At 36.0% G+C, this 26542-nt stretch overlaps 1 protein-coding gene across 2 annotated transcripts; it reads right to left on the minus strand.

Annotated features, from left to right (window-relative positions):
* Nucleotides 1-2359: 2359 nt before the first annotated feature.
* On the minus strand, nucleotides 2360-19754 carry fbxo31 (F-box protein 31). Of its 2 annotated transcripts, XM_051100161.1 has the most exons (9): nucleotides 19241-19754; nucleotides 17119-17190; nucleotides 13214-13300; nucleotides 10675-10751; nucleotides 9219-9386; nucleotides 9065-9139; nucleotides 4757-4866; nucleotides 4502-4655; nucleotides 2360-2739 (listed from the first exon to the last, which is right to left on the minus strand). In XM_051100161.1, exons 1-9 carry the CDS (start codon nucleotides 19674-19676, stop codon nucleotides 2386-2388), a joined length of 1533 nt encoding a protein of 510 aa, XP_050956118.1. In that variant the 5' UTR covers nucleotides 19677-19754; the 3' UTR covers nucleotides 2360-2385. The 2 variants fall into 2 exon arrangements, with proteins under 2 accessions (XP_050956118.1, XP_050956119.1); XM_051100162.1 differs by lacking the exon at nucleotides 13214-13300 and having other exon boundaries at nucleotides 2361-2739; nucleotides 19241-19752.
* Between the last annotated feature and the right edge of the window lie 6788 nt (nucleotides 19755-26542).

Consider the following 26542-nt stretch of genomic DNA (forward strand, 5'->3'; position numbering starts at 1 on the left):
AGATTATGATTAAACAAATGTATTTAAAATTGTTTAAATTGTTTTTATATAAACATAATAAAACAAATTGAATAAAAAAAAAAAATTAACAACATTTTTTTAATATATATTTTCATATTATGAAAGTTATAAGAACATTTACAAGAAATGTATTTATATATATAACAATATATTACATCTGTTACAATTGCAGTGGACACTTTTTTACAATTACAAGAAATGCATTTCATTTTTTAATATTTTTAATATATATATATATATTTAACTATTATATAGATTTCATTCTAAACATATATTTAAAAATTAATATCCCATTATGACCATATATGTAATATGATGAAATCATTTTTAATATGAATTTAATATTACATGTTACAATTTTTTGTCCACAATATATAAAATATTATATATAATAATTATTCATTCATTTAACTTTTCATGTTTCATTTAATTGCTGTCTATTAATTCTGTATAAAAATAAATTAATATATAATTGTTATAAATTACATTTTATAATAATAGACATGAAACAAAAAATAAAAATATATACATTTATTTAGTTTAAGAAATAAAATTTGGTAATTGGTTTAAATTAATTAGCTTATTCCTATTGTATAAAATATAATAATAAATTGCTTTAATTCATTTTATTGCTGTCTATTATTGCTGTATGAAAATATATTAATATATAATTATCATTAATGATTTTATATTAATGGACAAAAAAAAAACATTTATTTAAAATATCTTGAAATATAATTGGCAATAATTATATTTAATATTAACAGACATAAAATAGAAATATAAAAGTACATAAATTTATTTAGTTTAACAAATTAATTTTGGTAACTGATTTACATTAATTAGCTTATTCCTATTTTATCAAATATAATAATACATTGTTTTAATTCATTTAATTGCTGACTATTATTTCTGTATAAAAAATATAAATATCTAATTATCATAATTTATATTTAATATTAATAGACATAAATTTAATAGACATAAAATCAAAATTTATTTAGTTTAACAAATTCAATTTGGTAATAGATTTAAATGAACTTATTTCTGTTCTATAAAATATAGTAATGAATTGTTTTAATTCATTTAATTGCTGATTTTTTTTCTGTATAAAAATATATAAAATATATAATTGTCATAAATGATATTTAATATTAATATACAAAAAACAAAAAGTATTAAATTATACACATTTATTTAGTTTAATATAAATTTGGCAATTGATCTTAATGAACTTATTCCTATTTTTATGAAACTGATGTTTTAATTAATTTGTTTTAATTTATTTAATTGCTGTCTATTATTTCTATATAAAAACATATTGTCGTCATGTATGATATTTAATACTAATAGACATAAAACAAAGTATGAAATTATACACATTTATTAAGTTCAACAAATTCAATTTGGCAACTGATTTAAATTAACCTATTTCTAGCCTATAATTTATTCAATTGGTGTCCATTATTTCTGTATAAACATATACGTATAATTGTCATAAATGACGTTTTATATTAATAGAAATAAAACAAAGACTATAAAATGATTTAGCTATTTAACAAATTAAATTTGGTAATTGGTTTTTAAAGTAACTTATTCCTATTTAATAAAATATAATAGTTATTTGTTTTAATTCATTCAATTGCTGTCTATATTTCTGTATAAAAATATGTAACTATATAATTGTCATAAATAATATTTCAACATTAATTAAAATTAATTAAATTAGGTAATTTATTTAAATTAACGTATTCCTATTTTATAAAATATTAAAATGAATTGTAATTATTTAATTGCTGTCAATTATTTCTGTATAAAAATATATAAATATGTAATTGTCATAAATTATATTTAATATTAATAGACAAAAAGTATACAATGACTTTGTTATTTAACAAATTAAATTTGGTAATTGATTTAAATGAACTACCTTTCCTTAAATTCCTTTATTATAAAATATAATAATGAATTATTTTAATTAATTTAATTCCTGTCTATTATTTCTATGTAAAAATATATAAATATATAACTGTCAGAAATTATATTTAACATTAATAGACATAAAACAAAAGACTACATAATGTAGTTATTTAACAAATTAATTAACTAATTTAAATTAAATTAACTTATGCCTATTTTATAAGATATAATAATTAATTATGTATAATTAATATATTATTAATAATAAAAAGAATGAAGGTAATATAAAAATATAAATACTGGAATAAAACTTTTAATTAAAAAATATAAATAATAAATAAAACTGTCAATGAACCTGGATTCATACATTGATGTATGGCTGATTTCATAAGCATCATATAATGTGTAGAGTACAGTAATAAGATATGCAGTACAGTATCAGACTCACCACATCTTGCAGGTGCGCGGGTACACTTCATTACGGGCCATGACTCCCAGAGGCAGCACAAACGGTTGCGGTTCAGGTGCAGCACTACAGGCAGCAGCTCCCGGCTCCATATCCTCCGCTCCAGCAGGGGTCGCTGAATCTGAGCCCTCCGCCCCCTGAGGGGGGTCCGCCTCCGCAGCCTCTGATGGGGCGTCCCCGGCCTGTGGACTTCTCTGGGCCTCCTCATGCACCCCCAGCACCAGGCGAGAGAGCTCTTCCATGCTGCGCTGGTGCTCCAGATCCGGCAGACGCACCGGGTGGTTCAGGTCGATTTCTAACGTCAGCTGACCTGCTGGGACATTGGGGTCACCCTAAAAACAAACAAGTGAGCTGATCAACACGCTAAACAAAATGATAAAATTATTGAACTACATTATCAACTACAATTTTTAAATAAAAATGTTAATTTATTTAACTTTTCACATATTTGTTCAAATATATAAATAACTAGAAATATTTTTAGTTATGTATTATTTTAATTTATAAGGCAATAATAATAAAAATAATAAATGTATAATATTTGTTAATATTATTATAATATTATTAATTTTCACATTTAAATTCAATTAATTACATGTAGTTAAATGTATTTATTTTTGTCTAATATTTAACTACATAATACTAATAATAATTATTATTATAAACTATTTAAACTGTAAACCACAATGTTTACATTATAAAAATGTTAACATTTAATTAAATATTTACATAACTATACATATTTTAACTATTATGTATTATTTTAAGTTATAAGCTAACATTAATAAACAAATAAATACTACCAACATATTAAAACATTTTTTATACAATAATTAAATAATTTATCGCATGTACTTAAATGAATTACTTCTTTTGCCTCACCTTTAACAATATAATTAATAATATAATAATTATTATTATTTATATAATTTTAACATGTAATGTTTTCAAACACATTTATTTATTTGTGTATGCAATAATTCATTTTAATAATCAGATAATTTTTTAAAATCTATTTAAATCTATTACTCTGTCTAATATTTAACAAATATAATAAATATAATTAATAATAATATTATTACAAACTATTTAAACTTTAAACTACAAAATAATAATAGAAATGTTAATATTTATTCAACATTCATTTGTTTAATGAATTTTTCAAATATATAAATAACTACATATTTTTAAATTATGTATTATTTTAAATTAAAAGGTAATAATAATAAGCAAGCATAAATAAATAATGTATAATAATAATAATAATAATAATCATAATGATAATTATGATAAGTTAAAATGTAATGTTTTTAAATACTTTTATTTTGTGTATACAAAAATTTATTTCAGTACTCACAAATAATTTATTACATGTATTTAAATGTATCACTTCTTTTGTCTAATATTTAACAATATAATAATAATAATATTTCATTTTTACAAACTACTTAAACTATTAACTACAATATTTAAATATTAATAAAAAGGTTAATATTTATTTATTTCATATAATTTTTTTTTGTTTTATTTTGTCAAATATATAATAACTAGAAATATTTTATGTAATTTAATTATTTATTATTATTTTAAATTTTAAGTTAATTGATAAAGAAAAAATAATATTTGAATAATAATCAGTAATAATAGCATTACAAAAGGTGAATATTTATTATTGAATTTTTTATAAAGAAAATTAGGCATCAAACATTTTTATTTAATTCAATTATTATTGTTTAAATACATAAACATTACATTTGTAGCCCTCAAAGATGTAAAGAAGCACTGTTAATGCATGCATTTCATATTAATGAATTTCGTTCTGACAGCTAATTCAGTGAATGGATTTGTAGTTTATAGACCGGAAACGTAAAAATGTTTCAATGCTTAGAGTAAAAAACAAATTAAAAACAAACTATCTTTCCTCGTCATTGACTCTAGATTTCCATTGACTGACAGGAAAGTGTGACAGACATCACTGTACAGTTGTTTATTTGGGCTTCACAGTGCCTCAAATAGTAAAGGTTTGCTCAGTCTCATGTTTTCCCTGAGAATCAAAGCACTCTGCAAATCTATATTTTTGGATCTCAGACTCACAGTAAGTTTGGTGGCTTTGGCCTTGGAGCCGTGGAAGCTCAGCATAATGATCTCCAGGCCGTGACTGCCGTACGTCCCTTTGAAGAGGCCCGGCTGCAGGAGGTCTGAAGGGAGGCACGGGGGCAGATAAATCCGCCGGTACGTCAGGCAATTACTGAAACCAGGAAACCACACGTTACAAAGACATCTGACACCACCTGCCATCCGACCGCAAAACTGAACTGAGGAAACGAAACCGTATTTTGGGTAACATACTCATATTGGCTGGTGTAAATAAACTTCATGAGGATCAATTCCTGCATGTGCTCGTGGAAAATGTCCTCTAGTGTTCTTCCCCATTCCTCCTCCAACCACGTTCTGAACTCCTACACAAACACAAGGGGCTCAGTGTACATCCTGCCACTGTAAGAAAAGCCATTTTACCATGGTATACAGTACCAGTCAAAAGTTTTTGAACAGTAAGATTTCTAATGTTTTTTAAAGAAGACTCTTCTGCTCACCAAGCCTGTATTTATTTGATCCAAACACAGCAAAAACAGTAAAAATGTGAAATATTTTTACTATTTAAAATAACTTATTTCTATTTGAATACATTTTAAAATGTAATTTATTCCTGTGATCAAAGCTACATTTTTAGCATCATTACTCCAGAAATCATTCTAATATGCTGATTTGCTGTTCAAGAAACATTTATTATTTTTATTAGGGGCCATTAGGGGCACCTATTGTATCCGCTGGCGTTCTTCTTCTTCTTCCGCTCGAGTCTATAGCAGCCCATAGAACCGTTTGTGGGAAAGTTATGAAATTTGGCACACTGATAGAGGACAGTTCCAACATTAACCACAGCAAGTTTGGAGTCTTTAACTCAAACTCTCTAGCGCCACCACCTGTCCAAAGTTTCGTAGATTATGGGCCGGAAACTTAAAAATGTTTCAATGCTTAGAGTAAAAAACAAGCAATTTTTCCTCGTCACTGACTCCAGATCTCAAACTCTCTAGCGCCACCACTTATCCAAAGTTTCAATCTTTTTATGCTAATAACTTTTGAACCAAAATTCTTTTTTCCTCTGAATCCTTGGCTCATGCTGAGTCGAATGAAGTCCAAAATTCAAAAACCGTAAGGTTTAGTTTTTATTTTATACATTTTTTTCCATAAAACCTACTTTTTCAAACCTAGACGGTTTGTCTGATTTTCACCAAAATTGGCTCAGATCATCTTCAGACCATGCTGGCAAAAGTTATGGAATTCAAGTTGATTAGTCAAACCGTTCTCGAATAACGTGTGTTCAAATTCTACGAAAAGCACGCAAAAATGGATGTGAGGCTATATCTCCGCAATGGTTTGGCGTATTGAGACCAAACTTGGTGTGTGTTATAACAAGCATGACTTGAGGCTACCTGCAGTGTTTCGGCGCAGTGCCACCTAGTGGTCAGGAGATATGAAAAATGCTTATTTTTGCTTATAACTTCTAAATGGTTTGTCCAAAAATGCTATATTTTACTAACGCATTGACGTGTCATTGCGAAACTCGATATGTGTCTTCGGCACCATGCCCTGACAGTACTCAAAAAGTTTGAGGGCAGAGCCACCTTGTTGTAAAGTTATAAAGACATTTACAAAAATGCTAATAACTTCTGCCTATTGTAATGAAAGTTAAGGAATCTCAATAGATTCCTTGGGTCATGCCGAGAACACTGATACCCATTATGCCAATACTGGCCACACATTAGGGCTGTAGCGATACACTAATCTCACGATACGATACGATACGATACGATATATATCACGATATTTAGCCAACGATACGATTCGATACGATTCTATATAATTCGATTCTTACATCATTTTCTGATAGATTTAAAAGAGACAGAGTGATTTTGGTGACATCTTGTGAGTGTTTCATTTACTTGGATTGAATTAATTGAAATAAACTCAAAAAACATCAGACAGCTTGCAAAATAAATGCTGGACAAAATTAATCAAAGATGTGTTGAGAAAATTAGTTCCATTTATTGAAACAGTGCAAACTGTAGCTTACAAGCCTTTGAAAAGTAAATAAACTGCAACATTGCAATTTGCAATTAACAATGGAGAGTTAAAGTGCAAGTGGCCTGTTCTGAACAGTTTCTTTGACATCTTTTTAGCTTGACAATGAACATGAGGTAGCCAGTCTAGCTGCCATGTAAGTAAACATAGTAGTACCATGGCTTCTCCAAAACATCAAATAATTCAAGTCACTAAGAACATTTAACTTAAAACTTAGCGGAGTATTTTAAGGCCTGTCAGGGCAACTCTCTCCGCGCTGGCCAGGGAGGCTTTAACGTGTGCCCTTGTCTGAGCGTACAGCCGGGGAATGCAAACCTTGGTGAGGTGTTCGCGGGTTGGAATAGGATAGCGGGGCTCCATCGCGTTCACCATGCGCCTAAAGCCGGGGTTTTCCACCACTGAATACGGTCTCAAATCCTGACAAATAAAGTAGGCAATGGACTCTGTAATTTTCTGCGACCTTGGTGAAGCAGATGGAAACTTGTGGGAACAACCGCCATCGATGTCCAGCGTAGTTTGTTTTGGGTCACGCGGCCGCTGCTGCTTTGGGTCCTCCGTAAGCATAAACTTGTCCAGGTGGTGACGTTTTAGGTGCGCTCGTAAATTTGTGGTATTGCCGGAATATTTAACGTTAGTGCCACATAGCTTACAAACCGCGATGCTTTTATCCAAGTCGTTGCTTTCCTTCTTTTTTTTTAAAACCAAAGTGCTCCCACACATCTGCTTTTAAGCAGGCGGGTGCTGGATTTATATTCGCCGCCATTCTCTGAATATCCTCGCTCTGACTTGGTAAACAGGAAGAGGTAGACATCTGCATCTGTGTAAAGTTAGTACGGGTAACTTGCTCTACAGCAACACTAGCGGCTGGCTGACCAAATCGCTCTTCCTGCAACGCGAACGGGGGTAAACAACACGGGGGATTTGAATGGGACGTATGTATCGATACTCGCGGCTAAAAAATCAATACTTTCTTTGGAAAAAAAATATCGATTTATATCGCAGAATCGATAAAATCGTCCAGCCCTACCACACATCCTGTCCGCCATTTTGATTAATGTCAAAAACCTACTTTTTCAAACTCCTCCTAGACCGTTAGTCTGATTTTCACCAAATTTGATCATCTTCAGACCATGCTGGTAAAAAGTTACGGATTTCGTGTCGATATATGAAACGGTTTTTGTTTAGCGCATCAACGAATTTGCTGGAAAGATGTCAAACTACATCTGAGGCTGTATCTGTGCAAAGCTTTGACATATTGACACCAAATTTTATATGTGTCATTATCACCTCACACTGACGCCACATAAATTTGGTAACGGCACCACGTACTGGTCAGAAGCAATACACCATTCATTAAACATTAATAATGAAATTTCCAAAAATGCTAATAACTTCTGATTGCATTAGCCTATTGTAATAAAACTGGTCTCAAAATATTCCTTGGGTCATGCCGACAACGTACATACCAATTATACCACAGCTGGCCGAACTTCCTTTCCGCCATCTTGATTACTGTACAAAACCTCCTTGTTCGAACTCCTCCTAGACAGTTGGTCTGATTTTCACCAAATTTGGCTCAAATCATATTCAGACTGTGTTTACACTGAGTTATGGATTTTGTGTCGATAGACAAAACCGTTTTCGTACAGCGCCACTATACATTTGAGGCATGATGCCAAAATGACTCTGAGGCTGTATATCTGGAAAGCTTTGACATAATGACACCAAACTTTGTGTGTGTCATTGTCATTTCACACAGAACACGTCACATCAATTTGAAAACAGCACCACCTATTGGCCAAAAGTGATAAGCCATTAAATTGTATTATTATGGGTTGTATTTATGATTTTTCAGCCATTTCAACTGATATCATCCTAAAATGGCTTTAATTACTCATAGCTGTAGTCGGCCTGTTGCTCCTTGCTGTGCTTAGCTCCTCATTCTGCCTCTTTAGTGCTTGGCCCCGCAACTGCTGCTTGCAGCTATATTTATAATCATTATTATAACATTATACACTATACCATTTAAAAGTTTGGATTTTTCTTGGGGAAATTAAATAATATAAATACTTTATTTAGCGAGGATGCTTTATATTGATCAAAAGACATTTAAAATGTTACAAAAGATTTCTATTTCAAATAAATGCTGTTCTTCTGAACATTCTATTCAAAGAAACCTGAAAAAATTCTACTTAGCTGTTTTCAACATAATAATAATAAATGTTTTTTGACCAGCAAATCAGCATATTAGAATGATTTCTGAAGGATCATGTGACTGCAGTAATGATGCTAAAAATTCAGCTCTGAAATCACAGAAATAAATTACATTTTAAAATATATTCGAATAGAAAACAGTTATTTTAAATAGTAAAAATATTTCAGAATTTTACTGTTTTGCTGTATTTTGGATCAAATAAACGCAGGCTTGGTGAGCAGAAGAGACTTCTTAAAAACATTAAAAATCTACGTTTGACTGGTAGTGTACCTCAAAATCTGTCTAAACAGGTCTAGTCCTACCTCTTGCCTTCCTCCAGGCATTCGATGGTGATCGGTCTGGTTGCATTTGGTGGAAAATTCATCTTTCTTCACAGTCTGGAAAGAAAAAAAGTTATTGTCTTATGGAATATAATGGAAAAATTGGATTATTGTGGTAAAAATGTGGTATATTTACCTGAATGTCTCCTTTATGAGGGCCCTTGTGTCCGTACATGCATTCGACCGTAGCTTTGTTTTTCTCCCACATATGTATGCGGAAGAGTGGCCGTCTACGCATGGGATCCTCCACACGGGGATCATGGGGCGGTAAATACATCCAGCCTATGATGAACAGCCCGTCAACCTGAAATAATCACCAAAGCAATAAAGAGTTAAAAGATTTTAAAGGTTCATTATACAGTTGAACCACTGATGTCACATGGACTATTTTAATGATGTTCTTACTACCTTCCTAGGTCTTGAATGGTCAGAAAGCTCTTGGATTTCATCAAAAAATATCTTAATTTGTGTTCTAAAGATGAACAAAGGTCTTATGGGTTTGGAAAAACATGAGGTGAGTAAATAATGACAGAATTGTCATCTCTTTGGAACGTAATTGGAAAATGTAGCTTAACAAAAAGCTACAGTGGCATGCTAAAGTTTGGAAAACCCTTGCAGAATCTGTGAAAATGTGAATAATTTTAACAAAATAAGAGGAATCATACAAAATGCATGTTATTTTTTTATTTAGCACTGTCCTGAGTAAGATATTTCACATAAAAGATGTTTATTAAAACCTGGATGATCTACGACTGTTTTTTTGTTTAGTGATAGTTGTTCCTTGTAGTCCCTTGTTTGTTCTGAACAGTTAAACTGCCTGCTGTTCTTCAGAAAAATCCTCTAGGTCCTGCAGACTCTTTGGTTTTCCAGTATCTTTCGCATATTTGAACCCTTTCCAGCAGTGACTGTATGATTTTAAGATTCATCTTTTCACATTGAGGACAGCTGAGGGACTCATACGCAACTATTATATTACATAATTTAAACATTCACTGATGCTCCAGAAGGAAACACGACGCATTAAGAACTGGGGGTGAAAACTTTTGAACAGGATGAAGGTGTCCAAATTATTATTATTTATTATTATTTTGCTGAAATATTATTTTTTTTCCATTTGGACTGGCCTTCGGAAGCAACAGAAGATACTTACATGTTTCCCGGAAGACAAAGTAAGTACAATTTACCCCGATCTTCAAACTCAAAAGTTTTCACCCCCCCCAGCTCTTAATGCATCATGTTTCTTTCTGGAGCATCAGTGAATGTTTGAACCTTTTTAATAGCTGCATTTGAGTCCCTCAATTATCCTCAGTGTGAAAAGATGGATCTCAAAATCATACAGTCACTGCTGGAAAGGGTTCAAATATGCAAAATATGCTGGAAAACTAAATAGTCAGTACTAAATAACAAATAACATGCATTTTTTATGAGCCCTCTTATTTTGGTAAAAAAAAATAATATGTTGCAGATTCTTCAAGGTGCATGTAAAACTTTTGACCTCAACTGTACATTTAGGATGGCCTGAAGGTGAGTAAATAATGGGGTAATTTTCATTTTTGGGTGAATTATTTGTTGTCATTCATTGTTAATCTTACCACCACATTCAGCAGTCCTCCGTAGGGCCCGATATCAGGCTGCCAGAGACCCAAGATGTGTCTATAGGGATGTAACACTGAAAACCAAGTACAAAACATGTCTTTAAAATGCCACCTAGCAGCACACAACATTCAGAAGAACATTAGATGGGATGAGATCATTTGAACTCATGAATGCATGTTGAGTGTGTGAGTATATGCAACTTATTAGCCATGCAACAACTTAGAGGGCTAAAATTTATCCGCGTCTGGTCACTTGAACTCATTTGCATCTCACAGCTGATGTTAGCAGAGCTGCAATCGTCTGCACCCTTGCCATCCTGTGTCTATCACACACACACATGCAGGACACACAGGCGTGCACGCGCTCGGCAGAAGCTGCCCTTGTGCTGCTGTCATATCAGTTTGTACTAAACCAAGGCTGTGTCCCAATTTGCATACTATGCACATTAAATCATTTGCATTAGTGAGTTGTTCAGGTTCCTGAATTATCTCCAGTGGAATAACGTATGCTTGTGGCTAATAATATACACAAATCCTTGTGCTTTACGTCATAAAAAAATGTTAGGGAATGGGATGCCAAAACAGAATGTAAATATATAAAACAAAAAATAATAATGTAATGAATTCAGCTAGATGAATGGATTATGTAGCAATGTAACGATACGGATGATGGTAATAGTAACACACTTTCTTACTAGTGGTGTCTTACTACATACTCAAAAGTGTGTACTTTTCAATCACCAGTGAAGTAAACACTTTTATAGTGTAGCAGAACGAATCAACTTGGGATTCAGCCTTTAAGGAATGTTCCATGTTCATAAGTTAAAAATCTGCGACACTGCTGCAGAAAGTTGTATTTTAGAAAGTCAAGTTATTTTTTTTTTTATCCTACAGTGATTAAAATGAAGCTGAAACAAAAAGAAGCTTCTAGATAAAAAAAAAATAATAACCAAAAAGTAATAAATAAAATGTAATAATTTTAATTAATAAATAAAGTTAAAGTACTAAAATTACTAAAGCAGAAACTAAAAAAATCTGAAACTAACAAAATTGACAAAAGCACAAAACAAAACCACCAAAACTTAATACTAATTACATAAAAAAAGAAATACAACATTTTAAAAATACTCAATTTCCAGTTCTCAAAAAGAAAACTGAATACTTAAGCAAAACAGAAAATAGAAAAAAATCTGAAACTAATAAAATTGACAAAAGCACAAAACAAAACCTAATTTTAGTTACTTTTAAAAATGAAAAACATATATATTTGAATTTTAAAAAATCCAGTTGTCAAAATAAAAACTGAAACTTAAGCAAAACAGAAATAGAAAAAGAAAAAACCCTGAAACTAACACAATTGACAAAAGCACAAAACAAAACCACCAAAACTTAATTTTAATTGCATTTAAAAATAAAATACTTCAATATTTTAATTAAAAATACTCAAGTTCCAGTTGTCAAAATGAAAACTGAAACTTAAGAAAAACAGAAATAGAATAAAACCCTGAAACTAATAAACCTGACAAAAGCACAAAACAAAACCACCAAAACCTCATTTTAATTACATTTTAAAATAAAATACTTAAATACTTTAATTAAAAATACTATATTTCCAGTTCTCAAAATAAAAATATAAATTAATTTATAAAATAAATAAATAAATAAATAAAAATAAATATATATTTTTAAATAATTTAATAAATATTTTTAAAATAATTATGTTAATTTTAGGGCTTATAATTAAATTTCTATACTATTTCTTCAAAATTCAGTTAAAAAAAATTACAATTATAATATTAAATAATATTAAATGTTAAATTTAGTAAATTTAGACATCACAACATTGAGATGTACAGTCAGAAAAATAGATATTATTTTCAAAATTGGCTAAATATTACATTTAACAGTGCTATTAAATTGTTAATGTTATGAATATTACATTTAAGTCTGGTCTAGATCACATCAAAGATAATGCAAATGTAAAAATAAATGAAATGAGCTGTACAGTTAAATAACCAATACTCATAAATCCCTAAAGGAAAATCATTTCAACTATCAAAATCCAACAGTTAAACATTTACAGTGAAAGTCAATGGGGTAAGAAGATTCTGAAGGGTTTATATTAATACCTCCATACAAATATGTCTTTTTGGTGGGACTATTGTTGAAGATGGATGAACTTCTGGCTATGAGCTATTAAAACTTTTACATTTGGATTTAAACAGTTGTTTTTGGTATACTTCTGCATACTGTGTGAAACTTAATGGGTTTTATTCTATTTTTGATTTTTTCACAAACTAAGTTACTGGGTTTGCCTCTATATTCAAAAACTAAAGGAACCATTTAACACTGTTTTGTATTATATTATTATAAATATTATTACATGCCATTAATTGCTACCATGTTCGACAGTTCTGCTTTAACTCAATGAACCTGGAACAAAAGGTCAGTAGCAAAGAGCATCTTCAACCAGCAGCTTGACAGGCAGTGATTTGGATCCACCACCACAAAGCCTTCACACACGGCCAGTACATACAGTGTGTGTACACGTCCCGATAGTCCATATGCTCATAATCAGGGAGGAGCTTCATAAAGCGTCCCGACTTCACCTGCGGGTTCACACCTGGACAGGTACGCAGGTGGGTGCGCCACAGGAACAGGAGAGAGGCAAAGGAGGACAACAGCTGAACCACAAGGCAGTGTGAGAACCACACTCACATACGCCAGTCAAAATGAACGTGTACAGGGCGGGGAGAGCGACAAGTGTTTCGTTTACACTTTGTCTGTCAGAGGATAATATTTATTTTATGTGTGGCATATCCACACTTTTAAATCAGATGAAATATATACAAAAGCCAAAGTAACTTCTGAGGAATCTTTCTCTGTAAGCACTAGTCATGCATGTTTTCACCTGTTGAAATATTTTGGGTTTAAACAAACGTCGATACTAAACTTTCTCTAAAGACAAACCAAACAAAGTGGGTGTAACTGAACATAAGGTGAGCTAAAGTAAACATAAAATGCATGGAGACGTAATGGGGTGGAGCGACAATATTAACAAACAGATCTGATTCTTCTGTTGAAAAGTCTTCATGACATTTAAACAAGTGAAATAATATAACATGAAAAAAAGTCATCTTAAAGGAGAAGTCCACTTCCAAAACAAAGATTCACATATAATGTACTCACCCCCTTGTCATCCAAGATGTTCATGTCTTTCTTTCGTCAGTCGTAAAGAAAATATGCTTTTTGAGGAAAACATTTCAGCATTTTTCTCCATATAATGAACTGATATGGTGCCCTGATTTTGAACTTCCAAAATGCAGCTTCAAACAATCCCAAATGCAGTTGTAAACGATCTCAGTCGAGGAAGAAGGGTCTTATCTAGTGTAACGATCGGTTATTTTCATTAAAAAAATACAATTTATATACTTTTTAATCTCAAACGCTCGTCTTGTCTTGCTCTCCCTGAACTCCCTGTGTATTCTGACTCAAGACAGTTAGTGTATGTCGAAAAACTCCAATCGTATTTTCTCCCTCAACTTCAAAAATCATTTCAAAATCATCCTACATCACTGCAGAAGTACTGACCCAGAAGTACCATTCACTTTGCAAAGTGAACATGCGAAGAAGATCAAAACCTTTAACAAAAAAGGTAAAACAGTGATATAGGATGATTTGAGGGAGAACATGAGATGGGAGTTTTTCGACATACCCGAACTGTCATGAACTGAAAAAAAACCCAGTCCAGACAGAGTAAGACAACATGAGCGTTTGACATTAAAAAGTAATTTTTTAAATTGTATTATTTTTATTAAAATAACCAATTGTTTCGCTAGATAAGACCCTTCTTCCTTGGCTGGGATCATTTACAGCTGCATTTGGGATTGTTTGAAGCCACATTTAAACTGCATTTTCGAAGTACAAACCCGGGGCACCATATCAGTCCATTATATAGAGAAAAATACTGAAATGTTTTCCTTAAAAAACAATTTCTTTACGACTGAAGAAAGAAAGACATAAACATCTTGGATGACAAGGGGGTGAGTAAATTATTTGTAAATTGTTGTTCTGGAAGTGGACTTCTCCTTTAAAGGAATAGTTCACCCCAAAATTATTTGGAGATTTGCAGGAATTTCGAATTACATCAGTTGCTCACCGATGAATCCTCTGCAGTGAAAGGGTGCCGTCAGAAAGAGAGTCCAAACAGCTGATAAAAACATCACAATAATCCACTCCAGTCCATCAGTTAACATTTTGTGAAGTAAAAAGCGGTGTGTTTGGAAGAAACAAACGTATCAAGACTTCAAACTGGCTACAATACAAGTTCTGTACTGATAATATTGCTTTCTGCAGTGAAAAAGACATCTCATCTGAATCAGGAGAAAAATATGCAAGCACTGCTGACAAGCCAAAACAGTCCAAAACAGTTGTAAACAAATGGATTTTGATGTGAGAGGATAATATTAGATGGACTTTTCACTTCAATATGGACTCATATTTCGGCCAAAAGCGATGATTTTTTTTCTTCTTCTTCTTCTTCTTCCTCCTATTATTATTATTATTATTATTATTATTATTATTATACTTGCTAGTACCATTCAAATACTACTACTAATATTCAGATTGTAATTTTTGATTATTTTCATTACTGTTATTATCATTGCTGTTCCACTGCTGTATTATTATACTTGCTACTACTAATCCAATACTGCTAACATTATTCAGTTTGTCATTTCTGATTATTGTCATTGCCGTTCCATTGATGTTTTTGTGTTTTGTGTTTACCATATGTTGTATGTTTTGCACTAATACTAATAACAAAACAAAACAAAACAAAAGCGATGATTTAATGGTAAAAGGTCTCAATGATGGATTTGTTTCTTACAAACACACAGCTTTTCTTTTTACAAAATGTTAATTGATGGACTAGAATGGTGTGGATTGCTGTGGATTATTGTGATGTTTTTATCAGCTGTTTGGACTCTCATTCTGACGGCACCCATTCACTGTAGAGTAGGGCTGGGCGATATGGCCAAAAAATGATCACGATAATTTTTTTTCATATCAGTCGATATCAGTAATTATCATGATAAATGTCACATTTTTATTTTAGTTTAAAAACAAATTTTTGCTACAATGTGAAAGTTGTTAAAACCAGATGGTTAATTGTGGTTTTACACTATTCTTTATGGTCAGAACATGACAAACACGTCACATTTTTGAATTCTTCACACCTTTTCCAGTCATTTTTCCTTAACCAAATAAATATCTTAATAGAAAGAAAATAATTTCTTAATTCTGCATGTTTTAATAAGTAAATCCAGAAACAGCTTTGTGTTGCCTGATAATATTAATAATAATATAACTTTTTTTGTCTCTTAGTAGATTGAGTTAAGATGCAGATGTAGATTTATGTTCATTATCAAAATCAGTAATATCTGTACAAATTTTAGCAACCTCATTTTTATATGGAGAAATACAATTATTATTTTTTTTAATTAACCATTGGTATTCCACAGTAGCACACATTTAGATCATGATAATAACGAATATGGCACCTTAATACCATGGTAAAAATGTAATATGGTTTCTAGGTATTTGTATTAAAAAGTAGTCTAAATACATTTAGCATAAATGCATAAATGCTATAGCTTAATCACAAAAAAAATACTATTATATTCCACTACTCCTCCTTAAATACATTTAATACATGTCTACATTAATAACATCATAAAATTTGACACAAACACCCACATTTATGACACAATATCACTGTGGAGGTAGGGCTACTACAGTACATCTATGTAAATGATGGCGATTTGTAGATTCAAAAGTCTACTGACTGTATCGTTGCTCACAGTGTTTCTCCTGTTTGTCAGCACTGTTTCATCTGGCTATAAACCGCGTCACTTTTGTTCTTCACTGAGTTCAAGCCCTTCACATTGGATCTCACAGCACTGTTTAGTGGTCGTGCGACCGAGATTCATCAGCGAGTGAACGCATCTGCTCTAGTAAGTTCACACCGTGCCGCCGTTTGAACTTTGATCCGAGCGGATAAACGGTCCGAGTGGCGCACTTTAAATGACTAGCGCTCCTTCGTTCAGCCTTTTCCGCATAAACATTACATCAAACATTTATCAAACTCGTTATCGTTTATTGAGGAAATTTATATTGTGCGATAATTACCGTTACTGATTCATCGCCCAACCCTACTGCAGAGGATCCAATGGTGAGCAACTGATGCAATGCTACATTTCTCCAAACTATTTCAGTGAAGAAAGAAACTCGTCAACATGTTGGACAGCCTGAGGGTGAGTACATTTGCAGCAAATTTTTGGGTGAACTATTCCTTTAAAACAACCACGTCAGTATCATTTGATTATTTAAATTCATAAGAACCGACAAGATAGATTCTGCGGTTACAGTGGATTTACTTACGTTTCACATACAGATCTCGGCTCGACATCCCCACGATCTCCATCTTCCGCAGGTCGTCTCTCATTCCGAATTCTGAAAGAAGAGAAAAACGCATGACAACCTGCACCAGCACAACACAGTCTAAAGAAGATCTGATCTGGATCACAAACATGTCCACTAACTTATTTGTCTATTCATTATCTTTTATTTCAGAATAAAACAGAAAGCAAATAGTTCCTGTGCAGTCCTTTCAAAGGGATAGTTCAGACTAAAATGAAAATCGTGTCATTAATTACTCACCCTCACGTCATTTCAAACCCGTAAGACGTTTGTTCATCTTCAGAACTCAAATTAAGATATTTCTGATGAAACCCGATAGTCTTCTGACCCACACTTGACACGTTCAAGACCAAGAAACGTAGGCTTTTAAAAAATGTTATTTTTGTTTTCTTTACACACAAAATGTATTCCCGTAGCTTTATAATATTACAGTTGAATCACTGATGTCACATGGACTATTTTAATGATTTCCTTACTACCTTTCTGGGCCTTGAACATGTTCTTGAACATGTTCCTTAAACACGTTGGGTTGCTGTCTATGCAGGGTCACAAAACTCTTGGATTATATATCTTAACCTGTGTTTTGAAGATGAACAAAGGTCTTACAGGCTTACAGACATGTGGGTGAGTAATTAACGTCAGAATTTATTTTTGGGTGAACTATCCCTTTGAAACAGATGGTGGTGTAATCACTGTTAGACCTGAGATAAGATAAACGACACCCTCATGGGGTCACTTAAATGTCATTAACACATCAGAACATGCTATCGGGTGTTTCCCACCAAAGGTTTTGGCCAGTTCCTTGACTTACACACCAGAATAATTAAAACAGAGTGTTTCATGATGCGTCATTCAATCGGCCATATTGGTGGGACTGAACGTAAACAATGCCACTGGACCAAACCAAACTCGCATATTTTGCTGATTATTGCTGCCGAAAATGGTCAATTATTATCATGTTTTGGGCTGTACTAATCGGTCAGACCGGGAAAAACATTTGGAGTACTATAGACTGCCAAAAGTTATATCAAATCAAGCAGAAGAGTGTAAAAAACTGTCTGGAGAACAAAAAGCATTTGTGGTTGGCCAAACTGAACCAGGATTTCCAGGGCAAGAATCTTGACAACATTAGTGTTTGTGCTTTTCATTTCCGGTCAGATAGATGAAACATTAGGCTGATATCTTAATACTGCTCATATGTATCTTTACCACCTATTAACTTTAGTTTGTCAAAATATTGCATCCTTCCCTGCTTACTAAGTCCTTCTCTGTATGACTTTTTTCCGACAAGCATAAATTGTAATGCATGAATCAATCGCCCAGAGCACTGAAACTTAGGCTGCTTTAATAGCTAAACCTAACCAAGAACAAAAATTAAAAAAATCTAATGTAGTTATGTTAATGTTGCTGTCAATCATTAAAAACATTTATATAATTTTAATTCTGTAAGCGTCAGGCGATTCTAGAAATGATTACATGTGAGTTTACACAACTTAATCATTATGTAAATAAGAAAAAAAAAACTCTGTTTCTCTGTTAAAAACAAAATGGCTTCCTGTATACAAATTTATCAAAAAAATATTCTATAATTACTCTGTAATAGTATATAAAGTAAGACTTGAACATACTATAATTAAAAAATGAGTATAGAATAACATAGCACGCAAAATATATACACAGACGTGTTAACACACACACACACTGGCATGTTTGTTTTTGTGAACTGTGGGGACTTTCCATAGACTTCTATAGTTTTTATATTGACAAAACGATATTGTCTATCCCCTAACCCTAAACTTACCCCTCACAGGAAACATGTTTGCATGTTTACACTTTCAGATAAACATCATTTACTATTTGTAATCATTTTTTTTTACATTGTGGGGACATTGGTTTTACTATCCTTGTGGGGACATTTGGTCCCCACAATGTAGCAAAAACAAGGACACACACACATATACATATACATAGACATATATGCATAATAACATGTTTTGATGTGTTTTTGAGTCAGTGCCACACTATATCTGTATCGAGTGTAAGCAGAAGGCCGCTGTATGTGTTGTGTAGCACCCATTATTACCCTCTGTACATCTCCTCCTCCAGATTGTTTCCGTGTTGAGGATCTGCCTGAATTTCTTGCACACTAGCGCCAGGTTGGGCAGCGCAGTGCCGGGCAGAGACGCGAAGATCTCCACTAGAAGCTCCGGCGGCAGATCCAGCAGCGACTGCGGGTGTGGTGGCCCTGTCGAGGCCGAGTTCCGAGAAGCGAGTCCACCGGCTCCGCTAGGCCCCGCGGCGCAGCTGTTATGACAGCTGCTGCTCCGACTGACACTGACGCTGCTGCCATCGGGCTCGTCTTTTATTTTGCCCACGACCCTCTCCTCTTCCTCCTCCTCGTCCATGTCCATCTCGGAGTCGCTGTCCTGATCCGCCTGGCTGTGCCTCTGCCGCCGCCTGCACCGCCGCGACTGACCCACTCCACAGAGCCTGGCACACACCGCCATCCGTAGCAACATTACATCATCACCGCACAACAGCTGCTGTCACCTGCAGTGCTCCTCTGTTGCGTACGTACGTGCGCGTTACGTGCCTAGGCGTCTGCTCGTGACGCCATCACGCGGCACGCTGACGAAGTACGTTTGGACGTCAGTGGTTACAAAAGCTTAGCAATATTAATTGTATATTTGTTTATATGTTTAAATTATTATATTTAAGTCTTGGTATGGTTACAACAACATCAAAAAAGAAAGATTTTTTTTTTACGTTACAGTTTTTTTAAATACCACACGATAGCGACATCTTGCTGTCAAATGTAAACATTGCGTGGAAAATAAATGGAAATTATTATTATTATACATAAATATATGTCAACTGAATATATCTGATGTTAAATCAACACAACTTTGAACTATTTTTTTAAGTGTAGAAGCATAGTTAACATTTTAAGAGCACTTTCTGATCAGTGACAAAAATTAACCTTAAAATTCACAGTATAAGATGATATTTGCAGGAGTATCATTGTAATGCCATTTTTTCTAACCTTATTAAATGAATTTATTTATAAACTTTTAGTTTTTTTAAATTAAAACAATGCATTTAAATTGCAAAATAAATAGAAATGGAAGAATAAGTTACCGATCAAATGAAACTGGTATTATCAACAGGAAGTTGTATGGTAGTATGCCATTCCAAACACAGGTTCTATACTGATTTCAGTGTACTTGAGTTACATTTAGCAGATTCTGGCAAATATTGTAGGTCATCCGGGTATTCCATACATACTGAAAATTATGCACAGTACTATGCACAGTATACATACTGGGTACTGCAGAAATAGTAAGAGTAGTACGATAGTATGGCATTTCGGACACAGCCATCGTCATAATTAAATGATGACTTAGCAATCTGCTGTTTTGAGTGGTGATGGATTTTGATTAACCTAAACACCTCTGATTGGCCATTGCATTTAAGAAATCAACAGTCGGTAGTTGGCTACAGTGTTGGGCAAGTTACTTCCAAAATGTAACACATTATATATTACTAGTTACTGTCTTTTAAAAGTAATAAGTTACATTACAATATTACTTTCTCTGAATTGTAATGCATTACACTACTTTTAAGTTACTTTTGAGTTACTTTCACCAAAATATCCATTCAGAAGTATGACTAGGCATTATAAAATACCAAAATGTAGTTTACTGCTGCTCATTATATAGTGGAGGGTGATGAGGTCGGTCAATATAGCATAAAATTATAAAATCATATTTAGATAGGCTACTGGTATGTAAGTCTACATGAACGCTACTTGTAGTTTAGGTTAAACACAAATAAGCACAAAATTATTACATTTATAAATAACGCTGGTAAATAAAGCAAATTTTGCTGTTATCTGTTATAATGTTCAACGGGGGCGATTCTAGGATTTTCATTTTTGGGGGGCTCAGCCCCCAATGAGGGTATAATAACAAAAATTAAATAAATAAATAAATAAAATAAAAAATGTTTGACTAATAGGGGTGGTGTACTATACTCATTGCAATATTCCTCTGTATTGTATAGATAGGTATAACATTTGAGTACTGAATAAGCCAAATACAAGTCTTTCTGATCTCACACACACGTTTACTGTACACATCCAAAATTTTACTGTTTGCATTTCTAGTACAAGCCTCTTTCCTTAGCTGAAGTGTGCAAACCTCTTTGCCACATGCACTAGAAACAATTGAAAGTTAAATTTCCAAAACAAAATGGCAACAGGATAGTTTTATAAAGTATGCGTTAATGTGCTTAATTTTTACTGGAGGAAACAGCTGTGGTGTGATGAGGGCTGAACACAGCAAAAACGTAGATGCGTCATATTCTGAGTTTGCATTTCACTGTTTTTATACTGAATCTGTTTTTTGTGAGTGAGATGAATTAATCCATGTTCACATTTAGTCTAGAATACAATAACATCATGTTTACTCCCAATTTCCCAATTTAGTTTTTACAACTAACAGTTTTAGTACAAATGCAGAGCATCTTACTGGCAGTAGGGGTAGCCTATCTTCAGTGTTGGGGAGTAACTAGTTACATGTAACGCAATTACATAATTTAATTACAAAATAAATGTAATTGTAATTAGTTACAGTTACTGAGAAAAAATATGTAATTAAATTACAGTTACTTTTGAAAAATGCCAGTGATTACAAAGGGGATTACATCTGATATTTTTTTACACACCCACCCCCACTTACAGATTTAATTAACTTCTTTTAAATTGCTTTGACTGCTCTAAAATGAGACACCAATGTTTCAGGAGTTTAGGACACAGAATAGGACACATGCTTATTCGATAACTGTTTTATTTCCTATTTGGGTTTATGCATAAACTTTATTTTTTAAGATGTTTTTCCAAGGCATTGTTAGATGCTAGTGTTTTCTGTCATAACTATGCAAACATTTGATTTCAAACCCAGTATCATAGCTATTAAACTATTTCTTGTTATGATGTTATTTATGTTATGATCTAATGACATATAGTGCAACTGCGCTCACGGTGACCCGAGTTGGACCCCCGTCTCGAGGTCCTTTGCCGATCCCGCTCCTCTCTCTCCTCCCAGCTCTTTCCTGTCATCTCTCTACTGTCCTATCACAATAAAAGGCATAAAGGAGGCAGAGTGTGAGGCGCGGGCGCCCTCCAGGGTGGAGCAGGAGGCGCAGGAGCCCTCCAGGGCGAAACAGGAGGCGGAGCAGGAGGTGCCGCAGCCCTCCGGGGCGGAACAGGAGGCGGAGCGGCCCTCTGGGGCGGAACAGGAGGTGGAGCAGGAGGCGGAGCAGCCCTCTCGGGTGAAACAGGAATCTGGGTCACGGTCTGGGACCTGGGGAAAGCAGGGACAGTGGAGGCAGACAGAATAGGGGGAGAAGGTGCAGCAGCCCTCCTGGGCGGAACAGGAGGCGGAGCAGGTGCCGCAGCAGCCCTCCGGGGCGGAACAGGAACCTGCGTCATGGTCTGGAACCTGGGGAGAACAGGGACAGAGGAGGTAGACAGAATAGGGGGAGAAGCAGAGAGCTTGTAAGGGGACGCCACCTCCAAGGGAGGATCCACAGCCGAAGCTGACACCTCAGGAGGTATTGGCGCGGCTTCTCCGACCGAGGGGAGCTCTGGAACAGGCCAGTGACCAGACGGGAGCTCTGGAGCAGGCTTGTGACCAGACGGGAGTTCTGGAGCAGGCTTGTGACCAGACGTGACCTCTGGAGCAGACTTGAGACCAGACGGAAGCTCTAGAGCAGGCTTGTGAGCTGACGTGGCCTCAGAAGCTGACTTGAGACCAGACGGGACCTCTGGAGCAGACTCGAGACCAGACGGGACCTCTGGAGCAGACTCGAGACCAGACGGGACCTCTGGAGCAGACTCGAGACCAGACGGGACCTCTGGAGCAGACTCGAGACCAGACGGGACCTCTGGAGCAGACTTGAGATCAGGCGTGACCTCAGGAGCACAGTGTGCAGCCCACACACACCAAATGGCAACCGCCATAAAGGGAAGAGCAGTGGCGGGTGAAAGGACCTCTTTGATGATGGATCTTGGCGATGTTGGTGCCGCTGAGATGTTCACTGCCCTCACTGACCCCTGTGGTGGGTCCAGCATACTGACCATCATAGTAGGCTGTGAACTTGGGATATCAGACGAGGCATGGCACTGCTCTGGAAGGTCAGACGAGACGTGACTTGGCTCTGGACGAATAGACGAGACCTGACGAGGCACTGGGAGGTCTGATGAAACATGGAGAGGCTCTGGACCATCAGGCGGGACGTGACTTGACTCAGAGCGGTCAGACGAGACATGGCGAGGTTCTAGACAGATAGACGAGATGACGGGGCTCTGGAGGTCGGACAGGGCTCTGACTCTGGGCGGTCGGACGAGGCGTGACTTGAGTCTGGGCTCGGACGAGACGGCTTGAGTCTGGGCGGTCGGACGAGGCGTGACTTGAGTCTGGGCGTGACTTGAGTCTGGGCGGTCGGAGAGACGTGACTTGAGTCTGGGACAGCAGCAATAACTTCATTTGGCACATGAATATCAGCTGTGGTTTGACTTAGTTTGTGGAGATTGGCCGTGACTTCACTTGATTCGTGAAGCTCAGTAGTCAGCTGACTTGACTCTTGGAGATCAGCGGTGACTTGACTTGGCTCATGGAGATCAGCGGTGTCTTGAACTGGCTTGTGAAGAGCAATGACTTTACTTGACTCAGTAACCACGGCCCTGACGTTGCCTGACGCAGGAACGATCGCCTTGACGTTGCTGGATTTGGAAGCTTGACTGGACTTGGAAACTTGACTGGACTTGGAAGCTACAGCCGTAGCCTTACTTGACTCTGGAGCAGCGGCTGAAGCTTGACTTGGCTCTGGAACGACAGCAGCAGCTTGGCCTGGTTCATGGAGATCCGTTGTAAGGGGACTTGGCTCCTGAACAACATGGCTTGACTCAGGAACAACAGCTGTAACGTGACTTGACTCATGGGGAACAGCTGTGACCTGGCTTGACTCGAGGGGCACAGCCGTGACCTGGCTTGACTCTGTGTCTTGACTTGATTCGGGGGTAGCCGCCGTGGCATTAAGGAGCACCATTTTAGCCGCCCTTACAGTCACTAGAGGAGTGTCCAGCACGTGGGCCATCATGATAGGCTGTGATCTTGAAATGTCGAATGAGACCTGGCGAGGCTCGGGGCCTTCAGGCAGGACGTAACTCGACTCAGGGACCAGGACTGTGACTTTGCTTGACTCAGGAACCACTTCAGGAAGTGCGGCCATGAGGGGTGTAGAACCAGGAGCAGAAAACATGACGTGAACAGGCTGTGGCTTGACGGAGATGTCCTGAGCAGGCTGTGGTTTGGCTGACATGGCGTTAGCGGGCGCTGGCTTGACAGACGTGGCGTTAGCGGGCGCTGGCTTAGCGGCCATCCTTGCGACAGACTCTGGCGTGGCAGCCATCTTGTGCAGTGGCTCTGGCGGGGCAGCCATCTTGTGCAGTGGCTCAGGAAAGATGGCTGTAACTTGACTTGCCTTAGGAGGAGCAGCTCTGACTTGACTTGATGTAGAAACAGGAGCTGTAATCTTGCTTGACTTGGAGACTTGACTTAACTCGGGAAATGCAGCTGTAAATTGACTTAAATTGGAAACTTGACTTGACTCAGGAAATGTAACTGCAACTTTAAATGGCTCTTGTATGGCGGCTGTGACGTGACAGAGCTCTGTTCTCGCCGCCATCTTGTGTACGGGCTCCGCCGTCGCCGCCCTTGTGTGGACGCGCTCCGACGCGGCCGCCATTTTGTGAACGGGCACCGCTGTCGCCGCTATCGCGTTAACGCGCTCCGTCGCGGCCGCCATCTTGTGCGCGGGCTGTGCTGACGCCGCCATCGCTCGAGCACGCTCTGTTACGGCCGCCATTTCACGAGCGATCCAGGCAGAAAACCTGTTTGTGGCGTCGTGATCCGGCGTTACCGCCAATCTGCGAGAGGGTTGCGCGGCTGATCTGTCTGCGTTGTCGCGTACCTCCTTCGCGACCCCCACAGTACACGACGAACCCACACACAAAAACGCAAAGTTCATAAAAGCCACTAGCGAAGAGCGCGGACCCTCGCGTCTCAGCCTCGCTCTTAGTGGCTCATTGACGCCATCAGCAAACAGTTCAATAATAATGCAGTCCGGGAGGGTAGAGTAGTTAGTAATGGCCAAAAACTCACGGATGTATTGTTCGAGTGTACGTTGTCCTTGCTTGATCCTTGCTAAGATCAGGTCTGTGTCCATGTTGGAAGATTGTCCGGGTGAAAAGCTGCTGGATCCTGTAGTGACGGTTGGTTCTGTAACGAAGTGAACGAGACGAGAGGCGAGCGGATCCATATGCAAGCTTTTATTTAAAACGCGAGACAAAGACATGGTCGTACAGGCTGGGTCGAGACGGGAGCAGACAGGAATATCAAAGGCAGTGGGAGAGAGTAATCCAATAAACGTGAGCAATAGTCCAAAAGGCAGGCGGCTAGACAGTCCAAACGAGAAACCAGGCGAGAGAACAAAACCAGGAACGAGGAAACTAGGAAACGCTAATAATAACAACAACAGGAAAATACAACCAACCGTGAAGTGCACTAAAAAGGAGCGGGGTTTTTATAGTGCGCCTGATTGGTCACGGGGACTGACGCAATAAGAGCGGTGGAGGATGGGAGATGCAGTCCGAGATGTATAGTGACAGTCAGAGTGCGTAAGTGATGCGAGAGTGACATCTGGTGGTTGGTGGACAGCGGGACACAGACCAGATTCGTGACAATATTAGAAATTTAGAAAAGTAATCAAAAAGTAATTAAATGTAATAAGTTACATTACTTTAATAAAGTCATTGAAAAGTTACACTACTTATTACATTTTAAATCAAGTAACTTGTAATCTGTAACCTATTACATTTCCAAAGTAACCTTCCCAACACTGCCTATCTTTCAGTTTCAATTTCAGGTGTTATGGATCAACTGGGGATCATGTTATCTGGGGATATGCGCGTGCACGCAAATGGTTTTACCTGAGATTCCAGCAGATGTTGGACGGCCACAGATTTGTCACATGGAATTTTCTACGAAACAGATTTCAGAGCTTTCCACATTATTTGTGAATTTGTGGACTCTGTTGTTTCCCTTTCGATTTTCCAATGTATCAGACGATACTTTCGATTTTCCAATGTATTATGTCGCGTCTCACAGACCACGCCCAGATTGTTTTGTTTAGGCTACATTCGTGGATTGAATGTTTTTTATTTTCTAATAACAATTAACAATAAGGTATTTACTTTGTAAAACGCCTGTATGTGCAGTAGTTAAAAAAAATCTTTAATTTGCGTATTAATTTTATTTAAGTA

Source organism: Labeo rohita, chromosome 25, assembly GCF_022985175.1.
Source record: "Labeo rohita strain BAU-BD-2019 chromosome 25, IGBB_LRoh.1.0, whole genome shotgun sequence".
NCBI lineage: Eukaryota > Metazoa > Chordata > Actinopteri > Cypriniformes > Cyprinidae > Labeo > Labeo rohita.

What these genes read in the sequence shown, in the direction of transcription:
- fbxo31 (XM_051100161.1), bottom strand. Translation starts at nt 19,676, where the DNA reads ATGTTGCTACGGATGGCGGTGTGTGCCAGGCTCTGTGGAGTGGGTCAG. An exon ending in CCGAGATCTGTATGTGAAAC is followed by an intron (nt 13,301 to 17,118) that starts GTAAGTAAATCC and finishes GTACCTGTCCAG; the next exon opens with GTGTGAACCCGCAGGTGAAG. An exon ending in TCGGGACGTGTACACACACT is followed by an intron (nt 10,752 to 13,213) that starts GTATGTACTGGC and finishes CTTGGTTTTCAG; the next exon opens with TGTTACATCCCTATAGACAC.